This window comes from Stylophora pistillata, chromosome 2, assembly GCF_964205215.1.
Source record: "Stylophora pistillata chromosome 2, jaStyPist1.2, whole genome shotgun sequence".
In the NCBI taxonomy this organism is placed as follows: domain Eukaryota; kingdom Metazoa; phylum Cnidaria; class Anthozoa; order Scleractinia; family Pocilloporidae; genus Stylophora; species Stylophora pistillata.
The window spans coordinates 52,855,544-52,879,401 of NC_142520.1; the positions used below are offsets into that span (position 1 = coordinate 52,855,544).

The window sequence follows — 23,858 nt, forward strand, 5'->3', positions numbered from 1 at the left end:
TTGAGGCGATCTGGGCTAGTTTTGAGGTACTGCCTTCTTCTAGAGTCTGATAACGTGACGGTACGTTACAATAATTTACGTTTCGTTACGATACGAAATCGTTAGCTACGAAATCGAAGAAATGACAACAGATTTCTATGCGTCTATCATACAACGTTAGCAGGCCCAGACTGTCAAGGCATTCCCAATATGACATTTCAGGTGAAATTATAGCTCATCTTAATGTGCGAAGCATTTTGCACAAGATGAATCATGTTCGACTATTATTTAGTGACAAGAAATTCGACATTTTTACTCTTTCTGAAACATGCCTTAGCCCATCTATAAAGGATTCTGAAGTAGATATTACTGGCTATTCAGTACTGAGAAATGACCCAACGGGTAAAAGAGGCGGCGGCACGGCAATTTACGTACGCGATGGGATTCCCTACAAACATAGAACGGATTTGACTACTGAAAATATTGAAACATTATGGATTGAAGTACATTGACTCAAGTGCAAGGAATTGTTTATTGCTTGTGTAGATAGGCCACCTGACGTCTGTTCTGAGACATTCATCGATGCACTAAATGACTCACTCACTCTCGAAACTGCCAGCGGGATCGGAAATTCTCGTTTTGGGGGATTTCAATATCGACTATTTAGCTGAAAGACGACTCTGCAGACGTGTAGGTTGTAATACGAGATCTGAACGCACTGCAACACGTTTGAGCCTAACTTAAGTTAATACTTTGCTTAACGCAACACACGTATTCATTGGTGTAAGTATTCTAGGATCTCAAAGTTATTTCTTTCGTTGTGTTATTTTTAAAAGCTTAATATAATTTTTAGAAAGTTGAGTGACAATATTTCCACGTCGGAAAGAATCAGTAAAATGTGGTTCTCGGTTATTTACCACCCAATCTACCAAGAACTCGCATTATTATATTTTTGAATAACTATGTTGTTTTGATCTTAAATACGTTATCAATTAAAATTCCAGTGTTTTTTACGTTACGTTATAGAGACGAAAGACTCAATCCGATGATCGAAAATAAGAATATCAAACATTATTATGCTTAGATATCTACCAATAATTTGCGCAAAGTAAATGGGACTAGGGAAAAAAGGTATGTGTCGAACGCCATCGTAAGAGCTTTCCGTCGTCACTGCTTAAAGTCCCTATAGTGTAGATGTTTAGTGTACATTTTTGTTCAGTGTACAGTATGTAAAAATAAATGCCACGCCTATAAGGCTGATATCTAAATAAACCTTAGGCTGGAGTTAAGTAAATAAATACGGTAGTTTTGAACATGACGCTGACGGTTTTAAATCATATTTTAATTGAAGTGAAATCATCTATTTCACAATAAGGCGAATTAGAAACTGCCTAAAAAACTCTAATACGGAATAATGAATAACGAGAAAAATTTAAAAATGAATGATGAATAACCTCGAAAAAAATGAAAGGAATAATAATGACCTTTATTAGTATACTTCCACACAGTGGCTCTTCGCTACTAATATAAAAACTAATTATATGCATAATACTTACAATAAATCAAAATTGATAAAATAATGAATAATTAACAATTATTCCACGAGTGCGCGTTGGATATGAGATGATAGATAGCCAACGAGGTGCGTAGCGCCGAGTTAGCTATAGTCATCTCATATCCAACAAGCGAGTGTGGAATAATTGTTTTATTAAAAAAACGCCCTCAAGATATTAGCCAAATCTTCTCGACTTTATTTTGTGAAAAGAAACCGGATTTAACAATGTACAGAAATTAGATTATGGTATATTGGCTCATATACCATAATGGCTGAGCCAATAAAAACTCTTGAATTGCATTATCCAATGATCCAGTTTTTAATAATAAAAATTAGTATATACTAAAACAGTGGACAGCGTTGAAGGCGCGCTCTGATTGGCTAGTCAAACTCCGAATATCCTTTGCTATTTACCTCCGAGCAACTCGGGAAAAAATGACGCCCCGGTTTGCATCTGTGACAAGCGAAGAAATCACTCAAATTAACGACGGTGGTGTATATTACCTCACTGTTTTAGTATATACTAAAACAACTATTCACCTCAGTGTCGGTGGTTAGCGGTGGATATTTACCTCGCCGCTTCGCGGCTCGATAAATATCCACCACTAACCACCTCCACTTCGGTGAATAGTTGTTAACTATACTAGATTATCCACTGCATGTCAGTATGTGTCTCTTAAGATTTCAACAAAAAAGTGCATGGTCACTGCAATTCCTTAGCTCCGCAGGAAGCTTATTGAAAGCTTCTGCAGCTTGATCTTGTAGAGTGTTCTTCTCAATTTTGTTGGAAAGTTCTAATTTTGGTGCAGCTAATGACCTAAGACTATATCTATTTATGACGTGTTGCTTGAGTTTTAGTGGAAAGTCCTCATTGTATAATGACTTGTGCGCTAGCTTAGCTATATTAAATTCTAAACGCTCTTTGATTGTGAGCCAACCTAGCTTTCTAACAGCCTGGAGTCCAGCAACTTAAGTTAATACAAAACCCGCACACGTGTTCTGTACTCTTTGAAGGCGTTTGGTCTGGTACTCTGGGAGAGGACTAAACACAACGTTGCAATAATTCAGTTTAGAGAGTATAAAACTTTCCACCAGTCGTTTTCTCATATGGTGTGGTGCGAAGTTTTTTAGTTTCCGTAGTACTGCTGAAGCACCGTAACACGATGACAACAGATTCGTTATGTGTTCTTGTCATGTTAGTCCCTGATCCAGATAAACTCGCAAAAGCTGGGTGCTTGAGACTTTCTCAAGTTTAGTGTCACCGCAGTATACATCAACGGAAAAATCATTTAAAGAGTGTGCGCGCGCCAATTGCCTTGTAGAGAGAAGCATCCATTCGTTTTTTCTGAATTCAACGCCAGATTGGACGATTCAGAGTAACTGCTCAGGCCTCTTATTGTCTGATTAGCATCCTTTATGCACGCCTCTATTTCATGCGGCTTCGAGTGGTGAAGCAACGTGGTATCATCCGCATATTGAAAGCGTTTGAAACTTAACTTCTTCTGGAGGTCTGCTACATAGATATTGAAAATTAACGGTCCTAAGATCGATCCTTGAGGGACGCCGAAGCACGTTTCCAACCGCTGAGAACACTTGTCATCTATCATTACATACTGTTGTCTGCCCGTAAGATAGGAGGTAATCCAGGTTAGAATTTCCTTTGAAAAACCCATCGAGTGCATTTGATAAATAACTGACTTGAAGTTCACAGTGTCAAAAGCTATCGAGTAGTCTGCAAGAATCATCACAGTTATTTTGCTGCGACGCATTGCACGTGTAATATTGTCTCTAATCCTCAGTAATGTCGTGGCCGTTGAGTGATTCTTTCTAAATCCTAAGATGTTTTCACCAAAAAGTGCTCTTTCTTCAATAAATCCAATTGTCTGATGGGCTACCAGCCTTTCAAAGATTTTAGACAGGGCTGGGAGGATGGATACAGGTCGATAGTCATGTTTAGCCATTGGTTGATCTATCTTTGGTATTGGTGAGATTCGCGCCACCTTCCAGTCAATAGGGAAATAATTATTTCTGATAGAGCAATTAATTATATGTGTGAGGGGACCTGCTAACAGCTCCGCAACTGGTTTCATAAACTTCACTGGGATATTATCTGGACCTGTTGAACTGTCCGTTCTTAGTAATTTGATTTCACGTAAGATCTCTACGTGGGTTACCTCGCGTAGCTTGAAAGGGACGGAGTCGCTAACATCACCCAGTGAATTTACCAGATATAATAGGTCATCGACAGAGTCCCCTGAAGATTTCCCTAAGGTTCGGTTCCCTAAGGGACGGAGTCACTAACATCACCCAGTGAATTTACCAGATATAATAGGTCATCGACAGAGTCCCCTGAAGATTTCCCTAAGGTTCGGTTCCCTAAGGGACGGAGTCGCTAACATCACCCAGTGAATTTACCAGATATAATAGGTCATCGACAGAGTCCCCTGAAGATTTCCCTAAGGTTCGGTTCCCTAAGGGACGGAGTCGCTAACATCACCCAGTGAATTTACCAGATATAATAGGTCATCGACAGAGTCCCCTGAAGATTTCCCTAAGGTTCGGTTCCCTAAGGGACGGAGTCACTAACATCACCCAGTGAATTTACCAGATATAATAGGTCATCGACAGAGTCCCCTGAAGATTTCCCTAAGGTTCGGTTCCCTAAGGGACGGAGTCACTAACATCACCCAGTGAATTTACCAGATATAATAGGTCATCGACAGAGTCCCCTGAAGATTTTCCTAAGGTTCGGTTCCCTAAGGGACGGAGTCGCTAACATCACCCAGTGAATTTACCAGATATAATAGGTCATCGACAGAGTCCCCTGAAGATTTCCCTAAGGTTCTCTCTGCTGTAGTGGCGAAGAAAGAGTTGAGCTCATCAGGATCGGAATAATGAATAAATGAGATCCAATTATTCCGCTTCCACCCCCGAGTATAGCTGTGACAGTATTCACTTCATATTCTTCTCAGGCTTTATTATGAAACTGTTGTCAGCTGCCTGCAATTATCATAACAAGCACTATAACCACTTGCAATTCAACCATTAGGAGTTTTATAAACCTGTGAGCCGGCGAGCCCTGCAAGCCAAGGTGCGAGCCCGCGAGTCATGTGAACCACAGTCAAAATGTTAAGAATTTTTATTTGATAGAATTTTGATAAGTCTGATTCACTAAAGTGTGAAGCTGTTAAAATTACGTGATTTGCTCACCATTCTTGATGCCAATACACGGAGTTATCCTGGAACTACTATTCTCTTTTCTCTTGAATGATTTTCCTCGTTGATATCACTGAATGAGAGGAGTCAATGGATACCATTCAGTCGTGGTAGGGTGATGGAGCCATACGTTTTCCTTAGAAAATTTTTTTACTTAAGTCTTGAACCTTAATTAATTTTTTTCACATTGTTTTCATTATTTGCAGATCTTGAGCAATTTGAATACATAAAATTTTCTCTGAATAACAAAAATATGAAACGAAGAAAATAATTCGTCCAACTCAGGACATGCAGCCATTACTATGATGCAAGACTTGGGACGATGTACAGATGTTTAGAGCATTTTTCATATTTGACGCACCAGCAATAGTTCTGGCAACCAAAGCGAGTATAAGATTTTTTTCTGGGAATATTTCATTATTAAACCCTTTTGTAGCTAAATTTAAAATTAATTTTCCAGGCAAAGAGAGGGTACCCTGGGAGCGAGGTTGTACCGTTTACACTCGTCCCCAGGATCATCTCCACTTTCAAAATGGCGGGTGGGCGGTTTATAGTGACAGTTGAGTGATAGTCAGGCGCAAAATGATCCACGACCTCCTAGCTGGACCCTGGACCAATCGAAGAAAAAATACTCGCAAAAATGGCTCGCATGGCTCGCACTGTGGCTCGTACCGTGGCTCGCAGGCCTTGCCAGCTCACAGATTTAGCAGACCCAACCATTGGAACCAATTTAGTAAATGCACATGTCACAACATAAATGTGAAGAGGAATTTCCTTTACTCACGTGGGACATATGAATATACTCTGTCAATCTTATCCTTTAGCTCCATAACACTTCTCATTCCTTCAACTGTAAAAGGATTCCCTCTCACATACAAAGAAATGAGTTTCTTCAGCTGTTTTATAGCTGGACTCAACACTGTCAACTGGTTGAAACTCAGCCCCAGTCCCTCCAGCTCCACCATCTCCCCAATAGTATCAGGGACGGTGGTTAGATTGTTATGTGAGATGTCCAGTCTAGGAACGATAATTTATTCAGTGGAATCAGATAAATCCCTTGCTTGTGGAAGAAACGACTGAGTAGGAGATTAAAAGGTTAATGATTAAATGAAATCAGGCCCCAAATACATTTCCTCTTTCTGTTGCACCCCTCCGTTATATATACCTTTCTTTGTGGTAACCAAAAAACCAAAAAAAAAAAAAAATCAGATATAACTTAACAAATTACTGATCGTCTTTATTACATATTTACATCATCAGTTAAGTACAACACTAACGAAAATTGTTGATACTAGGAGCACTTACGACAATTTTCTTTTTTTACTTACTATCCGAGAACGTCCTCTCCTCTTTGTATTTTTTGATCAGTTTGCTGGATTTATGATCAGCGTATAAGAATTTTATCCCAGAAACTTGAAATCGCTTTCAACCGCCCAAATTAAGTGACAATAAATCGAATTTAGGAGAGGAAAATTTTTTAACACTTTCCTATAATTTCAACCTTATAAAGTTTGCTGGCCGTGTGTAACGTAGTCTTTACAAGTATTGACATAATTTGAAAACTGAACTGCAAGAATAAATACTTGAAACTTGAACGCTTACTTAAAAGCGCTTTTCTTTAGCAGGTGGTCTCCTTCACAATCAGCGATTCAATCTATAGAATAAATTGATTCAGTTTTCTCTTTCATTCATTTTATTTTCATTTTTATTTCAATTCCTTTGCCATGATGTTTTGGTCTTCGAGATCACTTCTCACTCGTCCACGATGATCGCCAAGCGCATTCTCTTCTGGTCGGGGATCGCTAGACTGCTGCACTGGACCGCTGGACTGGACCGCTGTACTGCTCTATTTCTAGGATAGTAGGCTCCACGTGAGAAGTACTTTAAGTGGTTACACGCTTGACAGCTGGACAGAAAGGAGAGAAGAGGTTAGTGTATTAGATCAACTGGTTACCATGCCTCTCTGCCATGAGTAAAAAATTAATGGTAAAACAAATGCTATCAAGATAATGAGGATTTGGCATTCACACCTTAGCGGATCATGAAATTAAAAAAAAATACCAGACGTTACTAAGTGGAAAGGGTGATATCGTTGTGCTGAGTAAAGTAACAAAGCCAACAACAAAGTGATTTATCACGTCATTTTAAATTGGCCAATTACATTTTAATGGTACGACACGAACACGTAACACCAAATATTTGTTTCAGTCCCGAGATATTCAGGAAATTAAATGAACTAATTTACTTTTGATATCAGTACAAATGTGGTTAACATCATTTTGTGATAAAAGATTTCTTTACCATATTTATTCCAGAACACTAATCTGTTTTTTGCCTTTTAGAAGTCTCTTCTTCCTGACATGGGAAACTGTCGTCTTCGATTCTTCTCTTTTCTGTATGACCTACGAGAAGCACGATAATAACACGGTAATAAAACACTTCTTTCACAGTGGTTTCTGTCTTTTTTTTTCATTAAGGCCCCATAGTCAATCAATGACTTGGCCACTAAAGTAACGCGCATGTCCTCGTGCTCGATGGAAGTTGCATTTTCCCGCGCTTGGTGCAGGTTCAAAGTTTACCGCGTTTGATGCATATTCAAAGTTTCCCGCGCTTGGCGCATGTTCAAAGTTTCTCGTGTTTGGCGCATGTTCAAAGTTTCCCGCGCTTGGTGCATGTTCAAAGTTTCTCGTGCTTGGTGCATGTTCAAAGTTTATGCCTTTCACAATTATGAAGGGAGGATGTGGTCTTTATGTACAGTGCAGGGTTGTCAAAAAAGCCCGACACGCGGCGCATTTTACTGTCTACTCTGAAAAACGCGCCGGCTACTCCGAATGCATGTGGCTAAATTCACAGCCTAGCGGCATAACATTGTGCCGCGTACTTTGTATCATTGTTCACAGTCAAGCTACTCAACTGAAATCTTTTTAACGACCCTGATTAATTAAGAGGGACAAACTAAACGTACCAAAAAGTACCACGACTGAAAAATAACCCTTAGAAAATAGTTCTAGGGGCTCTGGATGTTAAGTGATACCCAGGTTTGAACTCCTAGCTGCTCTGGTCGATAGCCGAGACTGTTGACTGTTCTTGATGGTCCTAAGCTCAGCTCCTTGGTCAGAATTCAAGATCGCCAACTGGTTTGTCCAGCTTGTTCTCATCTATCCTTATTCTTATCCTTCCTTCTCATGTTTACCTAACATAACTGTTTTCTAATTTTTTTTCTTTGAATTTTTGGCCAAAATGTATAAAGAATAAGAGGCACCAGTAACCGATCCTTCCCTAATAGTGGAGTCAGTTTTTGCGGTTTCAAGTCTTCCATAAAAACATGTTCTTACATTCCTAATTTTTTGTTTAGAGCCAAGAGACATGAAATAGATTAATTTCCCTTGATATTAAGCCTTGTAGTCGGATTGAGGCGATCTGGGCTAGTTTTGAGGTACTGCCTTCTTCTAGAGACTGATAACGTGACGGTACGTTATAATAATTTACGTTTCGTTACGCCACGAAATAGTTAGCTTACCTGGAAGTTAAATCAGGAAGTAACATCTTATTACTCATACGCACTAGCACTAGTTGCCAAGTTGAAGATAATTTATGCAGCTCTTAGTGAGCGCATATTTATGGAAATTTCTGAGACTGCTTCCTAAGCAACTCCATGCCAGGCAATAAAAATAGTAATTTAAAATAATTCATAACAACAATTTTGAACTAAGCAACATTCTTGAAAATAATTACCTTGGTGGTAACAAAAATTTTCAGCTAAGTCTTTGCGCTGTACAAGTTCGTCCTGTAATGCAGCATTCAAAACTTGGAAAGTTGCTCTGCAACCTTTCTTCTGTTTCCAGTGTTTCAACATGTGATATGCTCTCTCGTCCAGACCCTCTCGTCTTTGTCCTATATCCTCTAGTTTTGCATCCTCGACCTTGAGGCGACGCCCAAGCTTTATCCACTTTTCACCAATTTGGGGGGCCAATTGTTCCAATTCATAATTTGTTGGTGTGCCTTGTTTTACTACAAAAAAAAAAGAAATAATTGCTATAGAACCACTACTGATACGGTCTTTTTACTGGGATCTCTGTACAAAATCAATCAATCACACTGTAAGCAAAGAACAATGATTCCAACCAGAAGCGTGTAATGGTCCAATTATATCAATCAGTGTTCAAGGCCGGAGGTAAGCTAACACGGCAAAAAACTTAAAGCAGTGAATTCAGTCTGTCTTACCATAATTTTTCTGTTGTAAAGATTTTTGTGATGTACAAACTTCACTGGATGGATCAGAATCCTGTAACAAAAAAAACCATCTTAATGGTTTCTTCAGCATGTAAGACATAACATGTTCCCGAAAAAGACCTTCCTACTTCAGGTTGAATTTGTTTAGAGTAGGATTTCCAGGATTTCTCCAGGCTCAGATTGATTTTTCCAGGACTCCAAATTTCACTTTTAACCCTTTCATTATCAAGATTTCCAAATCATTTCTCCTTACGGTCTACACACATTTCTTATAATGTAAATTCTGAAAACTTTATTGCTTCGTTTTTAACAAATATCCAGGACTATTCAGAACCTGTAGTCTTTCTCCACGACTTTCCAGTCCTGGAAAATGTCAAAATAAAGTTCCATAACGTTCCAGGTTTTCCAGGACCAGTACGAATCCTGCTTACTTATATTGGGTCCATTTCAAAGAAATTGGTCTCACTTATTGTTTTCACAAGACAAGACCTTGATTTCCTTACTTGAGGAGGTACCTTTTTGGGTTGCAGACTGAATTAACAAAAGGGAAAACCCCATTATTCTGATTTGGAGATCTACCTTGATTAGAAGAAAACTCCTCGCTACAATTTCACAGTCATTTCTAAATTTCATCTTTAGATGTCAAATGAGGCTTAAGTCATGCCCAGATTTAGGTTTCCTGTCAAGGTGTAACTGAACATGCCATCTTTGTCTGATGGAATTCCTACCCACCTCCATAGAGCTCGCAATTCCAAGCACAAATTTACAAGAGAAACTTAAGTTTTCTTCATTATATGAACTACAGTAACTGAAAAATTGTTAAAATTCTAAAATATTATAACCAAACCATGATAATTATCACCAACTTTGTACGTTAAATTGTACCTGGCTTTCTCCCTCCATAAACCACCTCTCCATTCCAAGGCAATGGCCACATTGTACTATTACAGTATCTCTGTGAATGCAAGATGATAAATTAGTTAAATGTTGTAATCTTGTGACTGGGTATGATTTCACATCATCTTGATATAGCAGATGGCGATACTTTCAGAAAAACTGCTTTACCATTATAATCACCTCTCGCGGGTTGATTATAGGAAAATATGAAGTAATTCTCGACCAATCAGAGAGCACGTCTCCACGATCATCTATGTTATTATACAAAGATAAGATCATGGGTAACAGTTATGCGTTTACTTGAAGATGATGGTTCTGTCTTCAGTTTGAACATCTTCATCTATGTCATCTGACATCTCAGCTTCAACTTCACTTTCTCCTTCTGAACTAATTTCGATTTCCTCTTCTTCCTCTTCGCCATCCTTCTCCTCTTCCTTAGCTTTGGGAGACATCGGTTAGAAAAAAAATTGAGAGCGTTAACAAAAGGCAAGGTGCCATATTTACACCTCGATGCAAACTATGAAACTATGCATCTGTTCAAGAAGAAAGACGAAATCCTAGACAGCGTGATTCGTGCTAAGATTTCTCTTTCAGATCTTCGAGTTTAAAAGAAATTCAAATTCTACACAGTTTCATAACCTCTTGGTCTTATTATAGCTCCTGGATGTTTCCCAGTTTCATTCAGCGCCTGTAGAAAAAAAACACAACAATTGAAGACAGAAACTTAGAAACCACAGGTATCTGCATTTTTAGGATAGTTCGTGGCTCTGTTTGCCTCGGTAAATCACAAATCAAAAAGGTTTATGTTTATAACAATATCACAATAAATGCGCAAGCAAATCTGTTGGCATTATTAGTGTCCAATCGAGAGGATTCGTCGTCAGTGGTAGCTACAACGTATGAAAACAGATAACAAAGCGAAACATGACAAAAACATGCATCGAATGATGGGAACAACTCTCTCACTCCCAAATTTCCATATTAAGAGGATTAGTAGTTGATCCAAAAGCAAATTATCCCAACTAACATCTTAAGGATTGATTGGTGGGTCGTGGGAGTAAAAGAGTCAGACGTCGTGTGTGCAAAGTGAATGGAAAACAGCCGATACAACTACGGCTGCTTGGATAACAGACAAGTTCAACATTTACTTTCCTTGATAAACAAGGCGTGATCCTACCTGTAATGCATTTTTGTAAAGTTTCTCACTCGTGTCATCTCCAATGGACGATGCCAGCTCCTTGAGTTTACGGAGATGCTTTTTCATTTCAGAGTCCTTCATCTCAGCATGCTTCATCTCCCATATTTCTTCATAAAAGCTCAATGCCTCTTGTCCATATCTTCTATGCATGTTAACTTTCTTAAGTTCCTGACATAGATTGAGAATTCCCTCGATTGTTTCCTTCCTTTCAACGCCGATCTTCTCCGTTTTTTCTTTGCTTTTCCCTTCTTCCCACTGCCCTCGCCACGAAGCCAGCAATCTCTCTCGGAATTCCATGATTGATCCTTCCTGTCCTATCTCTTTGTAAAGTTCTTCTACCTTAGCCTTCAATGATGCTTTATCCAGTCCTTCCTCTTTGTTTCCAAGGAAACCCACTCTCTCCAGACACATTTTGTACACAGCCACCTTCGCCATTTTGTATTTCGTCACCAGCTTCCCTTGTTCATGAAGTTGAGAAGAGAGCTCCACCATCTCGTCCAAGCGATTGTCTCTTTCACTCAGTATGATACAGAGAGCATCATTATCAGTTTCCAAATCAAACTCTTCTTGAAACTCTTTCTCGTTGGCATTGCACCTTGCCTCGTAGAACCGAAGCTGTCCCTTTTGTACAACAACTTTGTCTTTCTCATCATCAGCAAGGTCACTCAGGGCATCAACGATGCCTTTGTTATACTTATTGAATGTGAATTGTGGAGAAGCTTTCTGTTCTTCCCAGAAACGTTGACAAAACTCGAAGGCCTCTTTTCGAAATGATTTCTTCCGTCTTCCACTCTTTGTCCAATATCACACATATCTTCCACCCCTGTGATAATCTTTCGCCACACCTCACTCTGGTTTCCCACGCCAAGTTTCTTTTCCATATCCCATGCATCAAGAAATAGATTCAAAGCTTCTTTTGGATGTTTAAGATTGGCTTGAAGGACCCCTTGTTGAAAAATGCTTCGCACAATCTGTGGGTGATCTCCAAGAAGCTTCTTCCTTATACTGTAAGCCCTCTCTGAAGGTTCAATTGCCTCTTCATATTTCTCTTGAAAGATGAGTGCATAAGCGAGATTTCTTTGGAAATGTGCTTCGTCCCAATAACCTGAAAGTTTAAGTTCTTCCAGTAGACTCAGTGCATTCCTGTAACATTCCTCTGCCTTTGCATAATCTTCCAGGCCCTCATAAGCAGTTCCAATCTGATTCTTGTACATTGGCATGTCTAAGTGGTTCTCAGAGCCGGCTAATTTCTCTTGCATCTTATAGGCTTTTTCATAGAACTCCAGTGCTTTCCTGGGCTGATCTAAAGCAAAAAAGGTGTTTCCAATAGCATTGTAGCACCTTGCAAGATCAGAATGCTCCTTTAGAAGCGGTTCAGAGAAAGTTAAGGACAACTCCAGACTTGCCATTGCTTTCTTATAGTCTCTGTTTCTATAGAGGATTTCACCTTCAGTATGCAAGTAAAGCCCCTTGGTGAGCTCAAAGGATTCACCAGTTTGATCTTCAACTTTCTCTAGAGAATTCAGAGCTTCCCTCAACGTTTCAAATCCTCTCTCTGTTCCATCAACATCTGCAACTTGCCTGGCTTCCCAGGACTTCAACTGCACTCGGCTATGGAAACCTATACAAAGATGAAGATTGATGAACAGAAATCACAGCTGATGTACAGTACTCAGTATCAACAAAATGTAAATTACCAGAAGACCTATTGTTTTTCTTTTTGGTTTGTTTGTTTTCTTCTTTTTTAATATTTTTTTTCCTTACTATTTTATTCTCAAAGTAGTTCCTGAGGAATTTCTCAGTTTACTTGTAGAATCAAATAAGCAATGGTGGTAGGACTTTAAGGAGTAAATGTTTGAATAATTTCAGCTTGGGTGACTGCACAGGGCACGGCTGGCTTGAAAATATAGACAAGATTACCTCTGTACTGCACAACACAAAATTCCAATTGACTGTAACAATGGCAAAGCACCAAAAAACTGACACATAAAATATCTGCAGATGTCATGAATGGTACCTTATTCAATTTATCAGCCTAGAGCTCAACAGCAGTCCAATAGTCTAATTTCAAATCAAGCCTGGGCCTGAGCCTGTTCACTTAAGATTTTCCTTGAGTTCTATTGGCAAGCATTTGTAAGGTAGTCAAACTTCATTGGTTAGTAGCATTTAGGGCTGAATCTTCATTGGTTGTTTTGGACAAGTAAAAAATCTGACATTTTGGTGGGATGACTGAATACAGTTCATAGTCTGAAAGTAGCTCTGACAAACTATAATTTTACATGCATATATATAGACCTATTGCACTGTCCTAATTACTAAATTATACTGACAGTTTAAATGGCCAGTTGTCATCAAATAACATTCCTGGATGGCAAAAAGCCTCAACTTAAGTTATTATGGACAGGAAATGCTGATGTTGGGGTTCAGATATCATGCCAAAAATGTTCAGGAAGGTGGTTATAAAATAGGAATGCCCATGAAAAAATAATATTCATACCCTCCACTTACAAAAGATATAATAACTCCATACAACCCAAATGTAAAGGGCATCACTAGAGTATAATGGCCAGTATCTGGCAGTATGGACTGATCACAGCCCCTTTTGTACGGAAATGACAAGGACCAATGTTCTCCAGTAAGGCTCAACCGTGTGAGGTAAGTAAGTACTGTAGTTTATTATACAACAATTGGACCAAAGTTGCTTATCTTGAATTGGACACCTTTTTGAAAGAAAAATACATGGCTCACAACTGTTTCTGTAGAAATAGTCCATATGAAAAAATGCCAACCAATTGAGAACCAATCAGAACTCTCAGATTTACCTCCAGACTATATTGCCATATAATAAACTGAGGTAACTGTTGTAATTAGATTAAACTAAGCTGTTTCAAAGAGACATCTTTAATGTCTCCCTTGACCAAGGAAAAGCTATTATGGGATTTGAACAATCAAATGTAACACAAAGAAGTTTCAGTGCCTCTCACCTGTTTTTCCATCATCTTCACACATATCAGCCCAGCCATGAAACACCTTGATAAGTTGTTTATCATTCAGCATTGCAATGAAAAGAGATGCGATCAAAGCATTCTCATGGAATTCAACTGGAACACTGAAATAATCTGGTTGTAAGGAGATATCAACAGTGAACTCAAAGTCTCCTCTGTCTTTTTCAAACAAATGAAATGCTCTGACATAGTCTGGCTCAATGAGTTTGGCAATTTTCTCAATCCTGGACATAAAGAGTCTGTAATTGCGTGCTTTTGCCTCTAGATAAGGAGCAAGAAGATCTTCCTGATTCTTGATACTGTCAGCATACTTCTGTAAGAGAGGATGAATGTCATATTCCCTTTCTTTTGCTTCTTCATCAACAACAAAAATTATTCGGCTGGCTACAAGACCCTCTAACTGAACGATGGCCTCTGTTAGGTCAATATCAAGAACTTTGGCAGCTTTGACACAGAGAGAGGCCCATGGAACAAGGAAATCACTACTGCAGATAACTTTAATCTTTCTGTGGAAAGTGTATTAAACATTAAACTGATTGCAGATATCTGATTCACATCCATTCCTTCTTCTTCAAAACTAACAGCCCTTTCTCTAATGTCCTCCTCCACTTTTGATGTTTTCAGAGCAGAGGCAACATCTGCGATGAGTTCTCCTGGACATTTTCGTTCTTGTTGCAAAATAGCTGCCAGTCCTTTAAGAAGAAGGGGGAATCCTTTTGCGATACTGATTAAATCATCCTTCTGCTGGGGTTTAACATCTGTCATTCCCTTTGGAATAACAAGTTTCTCTGAAAAAGCCCGTTTTAGAGAGCCCACTTCAAAATCATCCACTATTTTGGGACCTTTCAGCTCAGCCCTAGAGGTGAGTAGCAACTTTAAAGGGGATCGTTTTCCTTTGCTTTCTGAGAGCTTTGCTAAAAATTCTGTGAAAGCTTTTTTCAAGTTTTTCCCTTCTTTACCTTTTCCTGCAGTAAAGTGGTCTACATTATCCAGCATAAACAGAACTATATGTGAACGATCCTTCGCAGTAAAGCACTATTTGAGCAATAGTGAAAATCAGACCTGAAAAAAATTTCAGGCCTGTACGCGATTCGAACCACTGACCTCTGCGATACTAGTGCAGCGCTCTACCAATTGAGCTAACAAGCCAACTGGGAGCAGGCCATCAAATTAATTCGACATAAACCCGTAGATGATAAATCAAACAACAACAAACATATGAAACATATGTATGAACTGCGGTTATGAGACGTATATGTGAACGATCCTTCGCAGTAAAGCACTATTTGAGCAATAGTGAAAATCAGACCTGAAAAAAAAAAAAAAAAAAAAAAAAAATTTTTTTCAGGTCTGATTTTCACTATTGCTCAAATAGTGCTTTACTGCGAAGGATCGTTCACATATGTGCTGTATTCGATTTACGTTTACATTAATTCAGCCTCGCTTCCGTTCATGATTCGATGTATAATCACTTCCGGTAATGGCGACGACACATGTTAGAAAATATTAAAAGTTCTGTGTTGAAATCCAAGAATATATCTCCGTTTCTCGTGCCATCCGAACACCACATGGTGTCAGGAGTGAACAAGAAGATATAAACTGTGTCCAGAACGGATATTTAGCGATCAGTGATCAGGAATTACGCGGAAATATGGCTACGAATCTTCCACCACCGAAAGCTCTTTGTCTATCGGGAAATGCAAGTGAGAATTTCAAGTTGTTCAAGCAGCAGTACGAATTATATGTGAACGCCATTGGATTATCTAATGCCAGTAAGAAAGGAGAAGTGCTATACTGCTAAATCTCGCAGGTGAGGAGGCGCTGAAAATCTACAATGGCTTCACATGGGCTCCAGCTGTAGGTGACCCCGAAGGGGAGGAACATGTACCAGCAGAGGACAAACTGGATCCGGAATTAATTCTGGAGAAATTCCAGAGGTTCTGCACGCCGAAAACAAACGTTACTTATGAACGTTACAAGTTTCACAGGTATACGCAATCAGAAGGTGAGAGTTTCGATAATTTCTTATCACAAATTAACACTCTCGTGTCTACGTGTGCCTACGGTGAACTAAAGGACGATTTTGTCAGAGATAAGATCGTATTGGGTATAAATAGTGATAAGGTCAGAGCACGGCTGTTGAGAGATGGTGAACTGACTTTAGAAAAAGCGATAAATGAGTGTAGAGCAGAAGAATGTTCTGGAAGGTGGGCTCAGGATATAAAAGGAGAGACTTCTAAAGTGCAGGCAGTTCAACATAGGCGGAAAGGAGGCCCTCGTGACAAGGGACCACGTAGTAACGGGCAGCAAAGAAGTGCATCAAATTGCTCCCAGACATCGAATAGCCGGTCATGCCGGTGGTGTGGAAAGGAGGTGCACCCCAGAGAAAGATGCCCTGCAAAAGACAGTAAATGTAACAAGTGCAAACGCCCAGGACATTGGGGCAAGGTCTGCAGGAGTAGCAAAGGAAAAGGGTCTGTACAAGAGGTAGCAGAAGTGCAGTCTGACTCAGATGAGTACTACTTCTTAGGAAGCATCAGTGATGAAAGTTACTCTATTGAGAGTATCAACAACAGGAAAAGCAGGAGTGCATGGTTTACGGAAGTCCAGGTGTCAGGTCAGAGCCTGAAATTTGCTGTTGATACTGGAGCAGATGTGACAGTCATTCCCAAAGCTGTGTATGATACACAGTTTTCACACTTCATTTTGCAGAAGCCTGACAGGCCTCTTAGTGGCCCAAATCAAAGCAACCTTTCAACTCTTGGATTCTTTACTGCAGAACTAAAGAAAGGTGATCAGACAATCACAGAGGATATATATGTGTTCCCCAAAGGCTCTCTATTGCTAGGTAGAGACGCTTGTGCAGATCTAGGTGTCGTTAAGTTCATTGGAAAAGTTACGTCAGATCCTATCCAGTCAGCGGAGTTCGGATCAATGTTCAAAGGCTTAGGAAAGCTAGAAGGAGAATATAAGATTAAGATCGAGCAAAACGCAGAGCCATACAGTGTGATGACTCCCAGGAGGATATCTATTCCACTACGTCCTCTAGCCAAAGCTGAACTTGACAAGCTTATCGAGCTAGATGTTATAGAACGGTGCACAGAACCATCGGAATGGTGTTCTCCTATGGTCGTGGTGCCTAAAGGAAATGGCAAAGTGAGGATCTGTGTGGATCTCACGAAGCTTAACGAAGTAGTGAAGAGAGAAAGAATCATGCTCCCCACAGTGGATTATACAATTGCTCTGATGGGAGGTGCTAAGGTTTTCTCTAAACTGGATGCCAATGCGGGCTTCCACCAAATCTGCTTGGATGAAGATTCAAGGAAACTGACCACGTTCATCTCACCATTTGGTCGATTTCGATACAAGCGAATTCCCTTCGGTATCAAATCTGGCCCTGAGAAGTTTCAGAGTGAGATCTACCGAATACTGGGTGGTCAACAAGGTGTGGTATGTCTCATGGATGACATTGTCGTGTTCGGAAAGAACCAGGAGGAACATGACGAGAGACTCGTACAGACATTAACACGGCTGAAAGTAGCAGGTGTCACCTTGAATAAGGATAAGTGCCAATTCAGCAAAAGCCAGATTGACTTTCTAGGTCATCGGATCGGAGTTAATGGTGTGGAAAGCTCTCCAGAGAAGGTTGAGGCTATATTGAAAATGCGTGCTCCAGAGAATGTGAGTGAGGTAAGAGGTCTGATGGGTACAGTGAACCAGCTCATGAAGTTTGTACCCAACCTTGCTACTATGACACAACCTCTACGTGAACTCTTGAGCTCTCACAGTGCATGGTGCTGGGGTCCAGCACAGGAACAGGCTTTTAAAGAGATTAAACAATGCTTGACGAGCAGCCCAGTGTTGCAAATATATGATCCTTCACTGGAGACCAAGGTGTCAGCAGATGCGTCTTCATACGGACTTGGCGGAGTGCTTTTGCAAAAGCACGGCGACAGGTGGGCGCCAGTGGCGTATGCGTCCAAAAGCCTTCTGGATGTAGAGAAAAGGTACGCCCAGATTGAGAAGGAGGCCTTAGCTAGTACCTTCGCATGTGAACGATTCACAGATTACATTCTGGGAAAGGATATTATACTTGAGACTGATCATAAGCCTCTGGTACCACTGCTATCCACGAAGGAGTTGGATCAACTACCCGTACGTATTCAACGAATGAGAATGAGGCTCATGAGATACTCGTTCACACCTGTTCATGTGCCAGGAAAACTGTTGTACACTGCCGACACGCTATCTCGTTCTCCAACACCAGCCAAATCAGGTGATTCATTTCATGAGGAAGTGAACTTATATGCTCATCAAGTCATAGCTGGAATGCCTATCAGTGATAGCAAATTAGATGATATTATGATCCATCAACAGGAGGATGAAGCATGCATGCAAATTATGAACTATGTAGCTGAAGGTTGGCCTGAAAAACATAATGTCAAGGGTTTAGTCAGCCCTTATTTTGCTCATAGAGCAGAGCTGACAGTGGTTAAAGGGCTGTTGATGATGGGACCTCGAGTCGTTATACCATCGTCTATGAAATTGGAAGTCCTGGATAAGATCCACGACGGTCACCAAGGGATTGTCAAGTGCAAGGCATTGGCCAGAAACACAGTGTGGTGGCCAAGCATGATGAAGAATATAGAGGAGTTAATTGAAAACTGTCGCAAGTGTCAGTCTAACAGGAAAAATCCTCCAGAACCTCTAGTTCCTACCATGCTCCCACAACGACCATGGCAATACATAGCCACTGATGTCTATGAACTCAATAAAAGACTGTATTTAGTAATGATTGATTACTACTCCAGATGGATAGAGGTAGCTAGTCTGAGTTCAACTGCCTCAGCAGAGGTCATAGACAGGATGAAACGTGCATTTTTCAGATTCGGAATTCCAGATCAAGTAAAATCTGACAATGCCAGCTACTATACATCAAGGGAATTTAAGATGTTCACTTTAGATTACGGGTTTCGACATGTCACTAGCAGCCCAGGTCATGCTTCAGGCAACGGTGAAGCAGAGAGAGCAGTGCAAACAGCTAAACGTCTCCTAGCTGGCTCTCAAGATCCTTATCTTGCTTTGCTACAGTATAGAGCGACACCATTGGCTAATGGTTATTCTCCAGCTGAGCTAATGATGTCAAGGAGGCTCAAAACCAAAGTGCCGGTGGCCCCGTCTCAGCTGTCCCCAAACCTTGTGCAGAATCATGCCCTACGTCAGTTTGAAGACAATCACAAAACCAAACAGAAGCTGCACTTCGACAGAAGGCATTCAGCGAGGCCTCTTGTTCCCTTAGAGAAGGGAGATGAAGTGATGGTACAAGACAGAGGACAGTCTGGAATAGTAGTGGATAAGTGCACACCTCGTTCTTATGTGATCCATACGGACACTGGGTCATATAGAAGGAATAGAGTACAGATCAACAAGATACCACCCCCACCCCCAGCTGCAGCTACATCTCCAGCCAAACCCACACCGGTGCCAGTACCTCCATCACCTAAACTTCCTTCACCCCAAACAGCTAACACTGCAGAAGGAACTGGCACATCAAAAGTGTACACCAGATCTGGCCGTCAATCTAAGCCCTCATCTAGATTGAAGGATTATGTGCCATAAGTGAAGTTATACTTTCTGGCCAGATTTTCTCTGGTTTCTCAGACAGAAAGTCATAACTATGAACGCGTATTCTAGTGTGTGTGTGAGACTTAGTGCAGAGACAAATGACAATAGCTACCCAGGATGTGTTTCTTAACAAAATGACGAATACTTGAGGACATTTGATTGACGTTGTTTTAATTTTGAATTTCACGCTAGATAAGAAACAAGTATGTCTAAGTAAGCTTCTCTTTCATTATCTTAAAGGGGGAGATGTGCTGTATTCGATTTACGTTTACATTAATTCAGCCTCGCTTCCGTTCATGATTCGATGTATAATCACTTCCGGTAATGGCGACGACACATGTTAGAAAATATTAAAAGTTCTGTGTTGAAATCCAAGAATATATCTCCGTTTCTCGTGCCATCCGAACACCACACATATACGTCTCATAACCGCAGTTCATACATATGTTTCATATGTTTGTTGTTGTTTGATTTATCATCTACGGGTTTATGTCGAATTAATTTGATGGCCTGCTCCCAGTTGGCTTGTTAGCTCAATTGGTAGAGCGCTGCACTAGTATCGCAGAGGTCAGTGGTTCGAATCCCGTACAGGCCTGAAATTTTTTTCAGGTCTGATTTTCACTATTGCTCAAATAGTGCTTTACTGCGAAGGATCGTTCACATATACGTCTCATAACCGCAGTTCATACATATGTTTCATATGTTTGTTGTTGTTTGATAAACAGAACTGCATGTTTCTTTCCTTCTAGTTCTTCAACCTTCTCTAGAATTTTGGTAACAACATAATTTTGATCAACATGACCAACTGGCACTACAAGTTCGAGAGAATGTAGCATTTTGTAATAGATCGCTCTCATATCCTTTGTTTCTCTTAAATCAAAAACACGATAAATTCCTCGCCACTGTGAGCAAACTTCGGTGGCAAGCTTTGTCTTTCCAACACCTGACGACCCAAACAAGTTTAGTACTCCGGTATCTTTCGAATCCAATTTTTTGTTAATTTTCTTGATTTCTTCGCTCCGTCCTTGAAATTCCTTCTCTGGATCAGCTTTAATCGGACGGGAGGCCTTAAAGCGATCTATATCTTTCTTAATGAGTTCCTCGTTGTTCGATTTCGGGGCAATGACATCTTGGAATAGTGTGAGTTTATTGTCAGATACATACCCATGCTTCTCAAGAAGATGTAAACCTTCCAACAGACCACGATCTTCCAGCAAATGGAATTTCCCTCCGTAATTATTTTTTAAAGATTTCAGAAAATTTTCTGATTCTACAGGACTTAGCCTAGAAGAAACGTCCTTAAAAAGTTGTTGTAAACCTGGCGCATTCTCGCTACCAAGTGCCGCCATTCTTGATACATTTCAATTAGGATACTGCTGACCACTCTACATGTGGATAAGTCACGCGATCTCATCACGCTTACCCGGAAGTAAGTACAACCTGAAGCGTCCCAAGCTCACGTCGCGAGGAAAAATAAAGGATTACTTCTTGAAAGTGTCACGCGTTGTGTGACGCGGTTTTAAGTTACGCGTGGAACCGTAAGTGTGCTAAAGAAAGAATAGTATAGGCAACGAAATATGGTCCATTTACAACATTAAACATTCCGAAATATGAACATTTTACATTTAAGATTGATAAAACTGACCCACTTCTTGTGTGTCCGTTGTGTTTTTCGACGATTTTCGCCGTTTTGGGCTTGCTTTGCCATCAATTTTTTTCTTGTTATCAGACGAAGTCAAGGCTGCACACAACGATTTTGACCGTGGTAGGGTCGATTTATGTACAATGCTTACCCCACTAGCACAGTAACACCTCGCTTTGATCTATTTCTTCGAATAAGCCCCCGCGATCTATCAAGTATTCTCTCCCAAATAAGCGCCCATCCCCCACGAAAAAATGATTCCTTAGAGAAAGCATGAACAAACCAATTGATTTAGACACGTTTTCCAGTATAGTCATGTGACGGTTTTTCACCCCTGACTTTCATAAGTACCCGTCATTACTTATCGCCGATGGGGGTAGGGGGGGGGAGAGGGGGAGGAAGGAGGATCACATGGTTTGCAGGTCAAATAGCACCCTTTAACTGATACGTTTGTCTTCTTATTAGAATGTTCAGTCATCTTTGACCGAGTCACCAGCCCCAACCCCCATAAACAAAAACAAACTAACTAACAAATGAAATAAATCTAGGAGGATACTATGAGGACGGATACAATACCTGAACGATCACTATAACGAACGTGCAGATGCTACTCAGTTCTAACCCGATGAACGTGAACTTGTCGATTGCCCTTTTTTTTATACCGACAATTGTCATGTTCGTGTAAATGTTTTTCTTGTTTTGGCTTGTTTTGCCGGCCTCGGTTTTTCTTTTTTTTTAAGCGGTACGGTCAAATGTAAACCAGACCACGGAGGGTGATTAGATCGTGGCTGTAAGTCTACTGTAAGCCTGCAAGCTGGCTCATGCGTGTTTAACCAAATAGGAAGGAAGGTTAGTAAACTCACCACAGAAAAAGTGGGCTTCTGAACTGCTGGCCGTAACTGATTTAAGGGGGTGTCCTATTTTCTCTTAGACTGAGCCCGGGATCGCACCGATCGTGGAGTCGTAGAGTAAGTTCTTCACTGTGTTCGTTTAATCAAGAATGGAGTGAGGGCTGGTAACTTCGCTACAGATTACGCAAACCTGTGAGCTGCAACACCAGCTGCATTGGAGGCTGACTTGATTAGGCTGAGTGGGGCTCAACACGGGAGTGCGCACAAAAGGAGAGATCTAGCTCTACTGAAAATTACTCATAAAGCCCTCTACGATGATGTCTAGCCTGATTACTTACGCCTTAAATTCCGTACAGTCAACGCCTATAATTTAAGATCTCTTGAAGCCCCAAAGTTGGCTATTCCAACTGAAAGCGGCACTTTTCAGGACTCAGCAGCGAGATTGTTTAATACTTGAACTGACAGCTTCAGGCAAGAGCCTGATTATAACAATTTCGTTAGGTTAGCGAAAAAGCTCAGAGTAAGCATATCACTGAATATCATTATTGTTTTTAACCATGCCGTTTATTTTTTTTAAACTGTACATATCTTATTGTAATCATTTTTTTATTTTTGGTTTGATTTTTCTTTGTAATAATATACTGTAGCTAGGTCATTAGTCGGCGAAGAGCCACCTTGTGGAAGTACTACTAATAAAGTAGTTATTATCATTATTATTATTATTATTATCATAAATGACAGTGAAAGCAATGAGCGAGTGATGGAGTCGTGGGCGAGCGAAAGTGAAGCGATTTGGAGAATTGACCATTAGCTGTTTCAAACTAAACTATTAGAAACAAAAAACGCATCGTAAGGACACAAACATGACAGAAACACATGTCGCAGAAACATGATATTTTTGTATTTGAAGTATAGTCACAGGACAGCATAGAAAGATCAGAAGGATAAAAATGCATAATACAAAGGGCTCATTTAGAAGCCACAATATTTGAAAAAGTCAATCAACTCGACAAACAATTTGTTTATCAAAATGTAAGAAGCGAAGTTCCACTGCCATGACGATAGGTTATCAAAATTGTGGGAAGGATGGGTAAAGGAGACACGCTAACCCATTCATTTCCGAGATCTCATCAGTAATTCTCCCTGCCGTTTGCCATACATGATGCTGCCACGGGGAATAGTCCTTTTCACAGTTGTGGGCTTGGTGGCCAAGCCTTTGAACAGGAGTGAGGCTTAAGGTGACCTTGTTATGATAGAGATGTTCCTGCTTTTCAAATGCAAATTACTTTGTTATCATGCTAACTAGATACAGGTCTCTATCACAACAGGGTCACCCTTAGCCTCACTCCTGTTCAAAGGGACTATTTGGTATTGGATCAACTAATAGTCTATTTTACAGTCGTGTGCGCGTTACCAAGCCTTTTAACGGGACTGAGGCTAGGGATGACATTGTGTTCTCATGGTTCCTTTATTAACCCAGAGGTTATAGTTGTGACCAATAGTCCATTTTACAGTTGTGTGCTTGGTTACCAAGCCTTTTAACGGGACTGAGGCTAGGGATGACATTGTGTTCTCATGGTTCCTTTATTAACCCAGAGGTTATAGTTGTGACCAATAGTCCATTTTACAGTTGTGCGCTTGGTTGCCAAGCCTTTTA

At 40.3% G+C, this 23,858-nt stretch overlaps 1 protein-coding gene and 1 pseudogene across 1 annotated transcript; both read right to left on the bottom strand.

Annotated features, from left to right (window-relative positions):
- Positions 1–5,962: 5,962 nt before the first annotated feature.
- LOC148740299 (uncharacterized) lies at positions 5,963–9,721 on the bottom strand. The gene is made up of 5 exons (XM_088749662.1): positions 9,716–9,721; positions 8,975–9,035; positions 8,486–8,761; positions 7,052–7,152; positions 5,963–6,656 (listed from the first exon to the last, which is right to left on the bottom strand). The coding sequence occupies exons 1-4, from the start codon at positions 9,719–9,721 to the stop codon at positions 7,070–7,072; spliced, it is 426 nt and encodes a 141-aa protein (XP_088605788.1). The 3' UTR covers positions 5,963–6,656; positions 7,052–7,069.
- A 204-nt stretch (positions 9,722–9,925) lies between these two features.
- LOC148740300 (uncharacterized) lies at positions 9,926–21,058 on the bottom strand (annotated as a pseudogene).
- Positions 21,059–23,858: the final 2,800 nt, after the last annotated feature.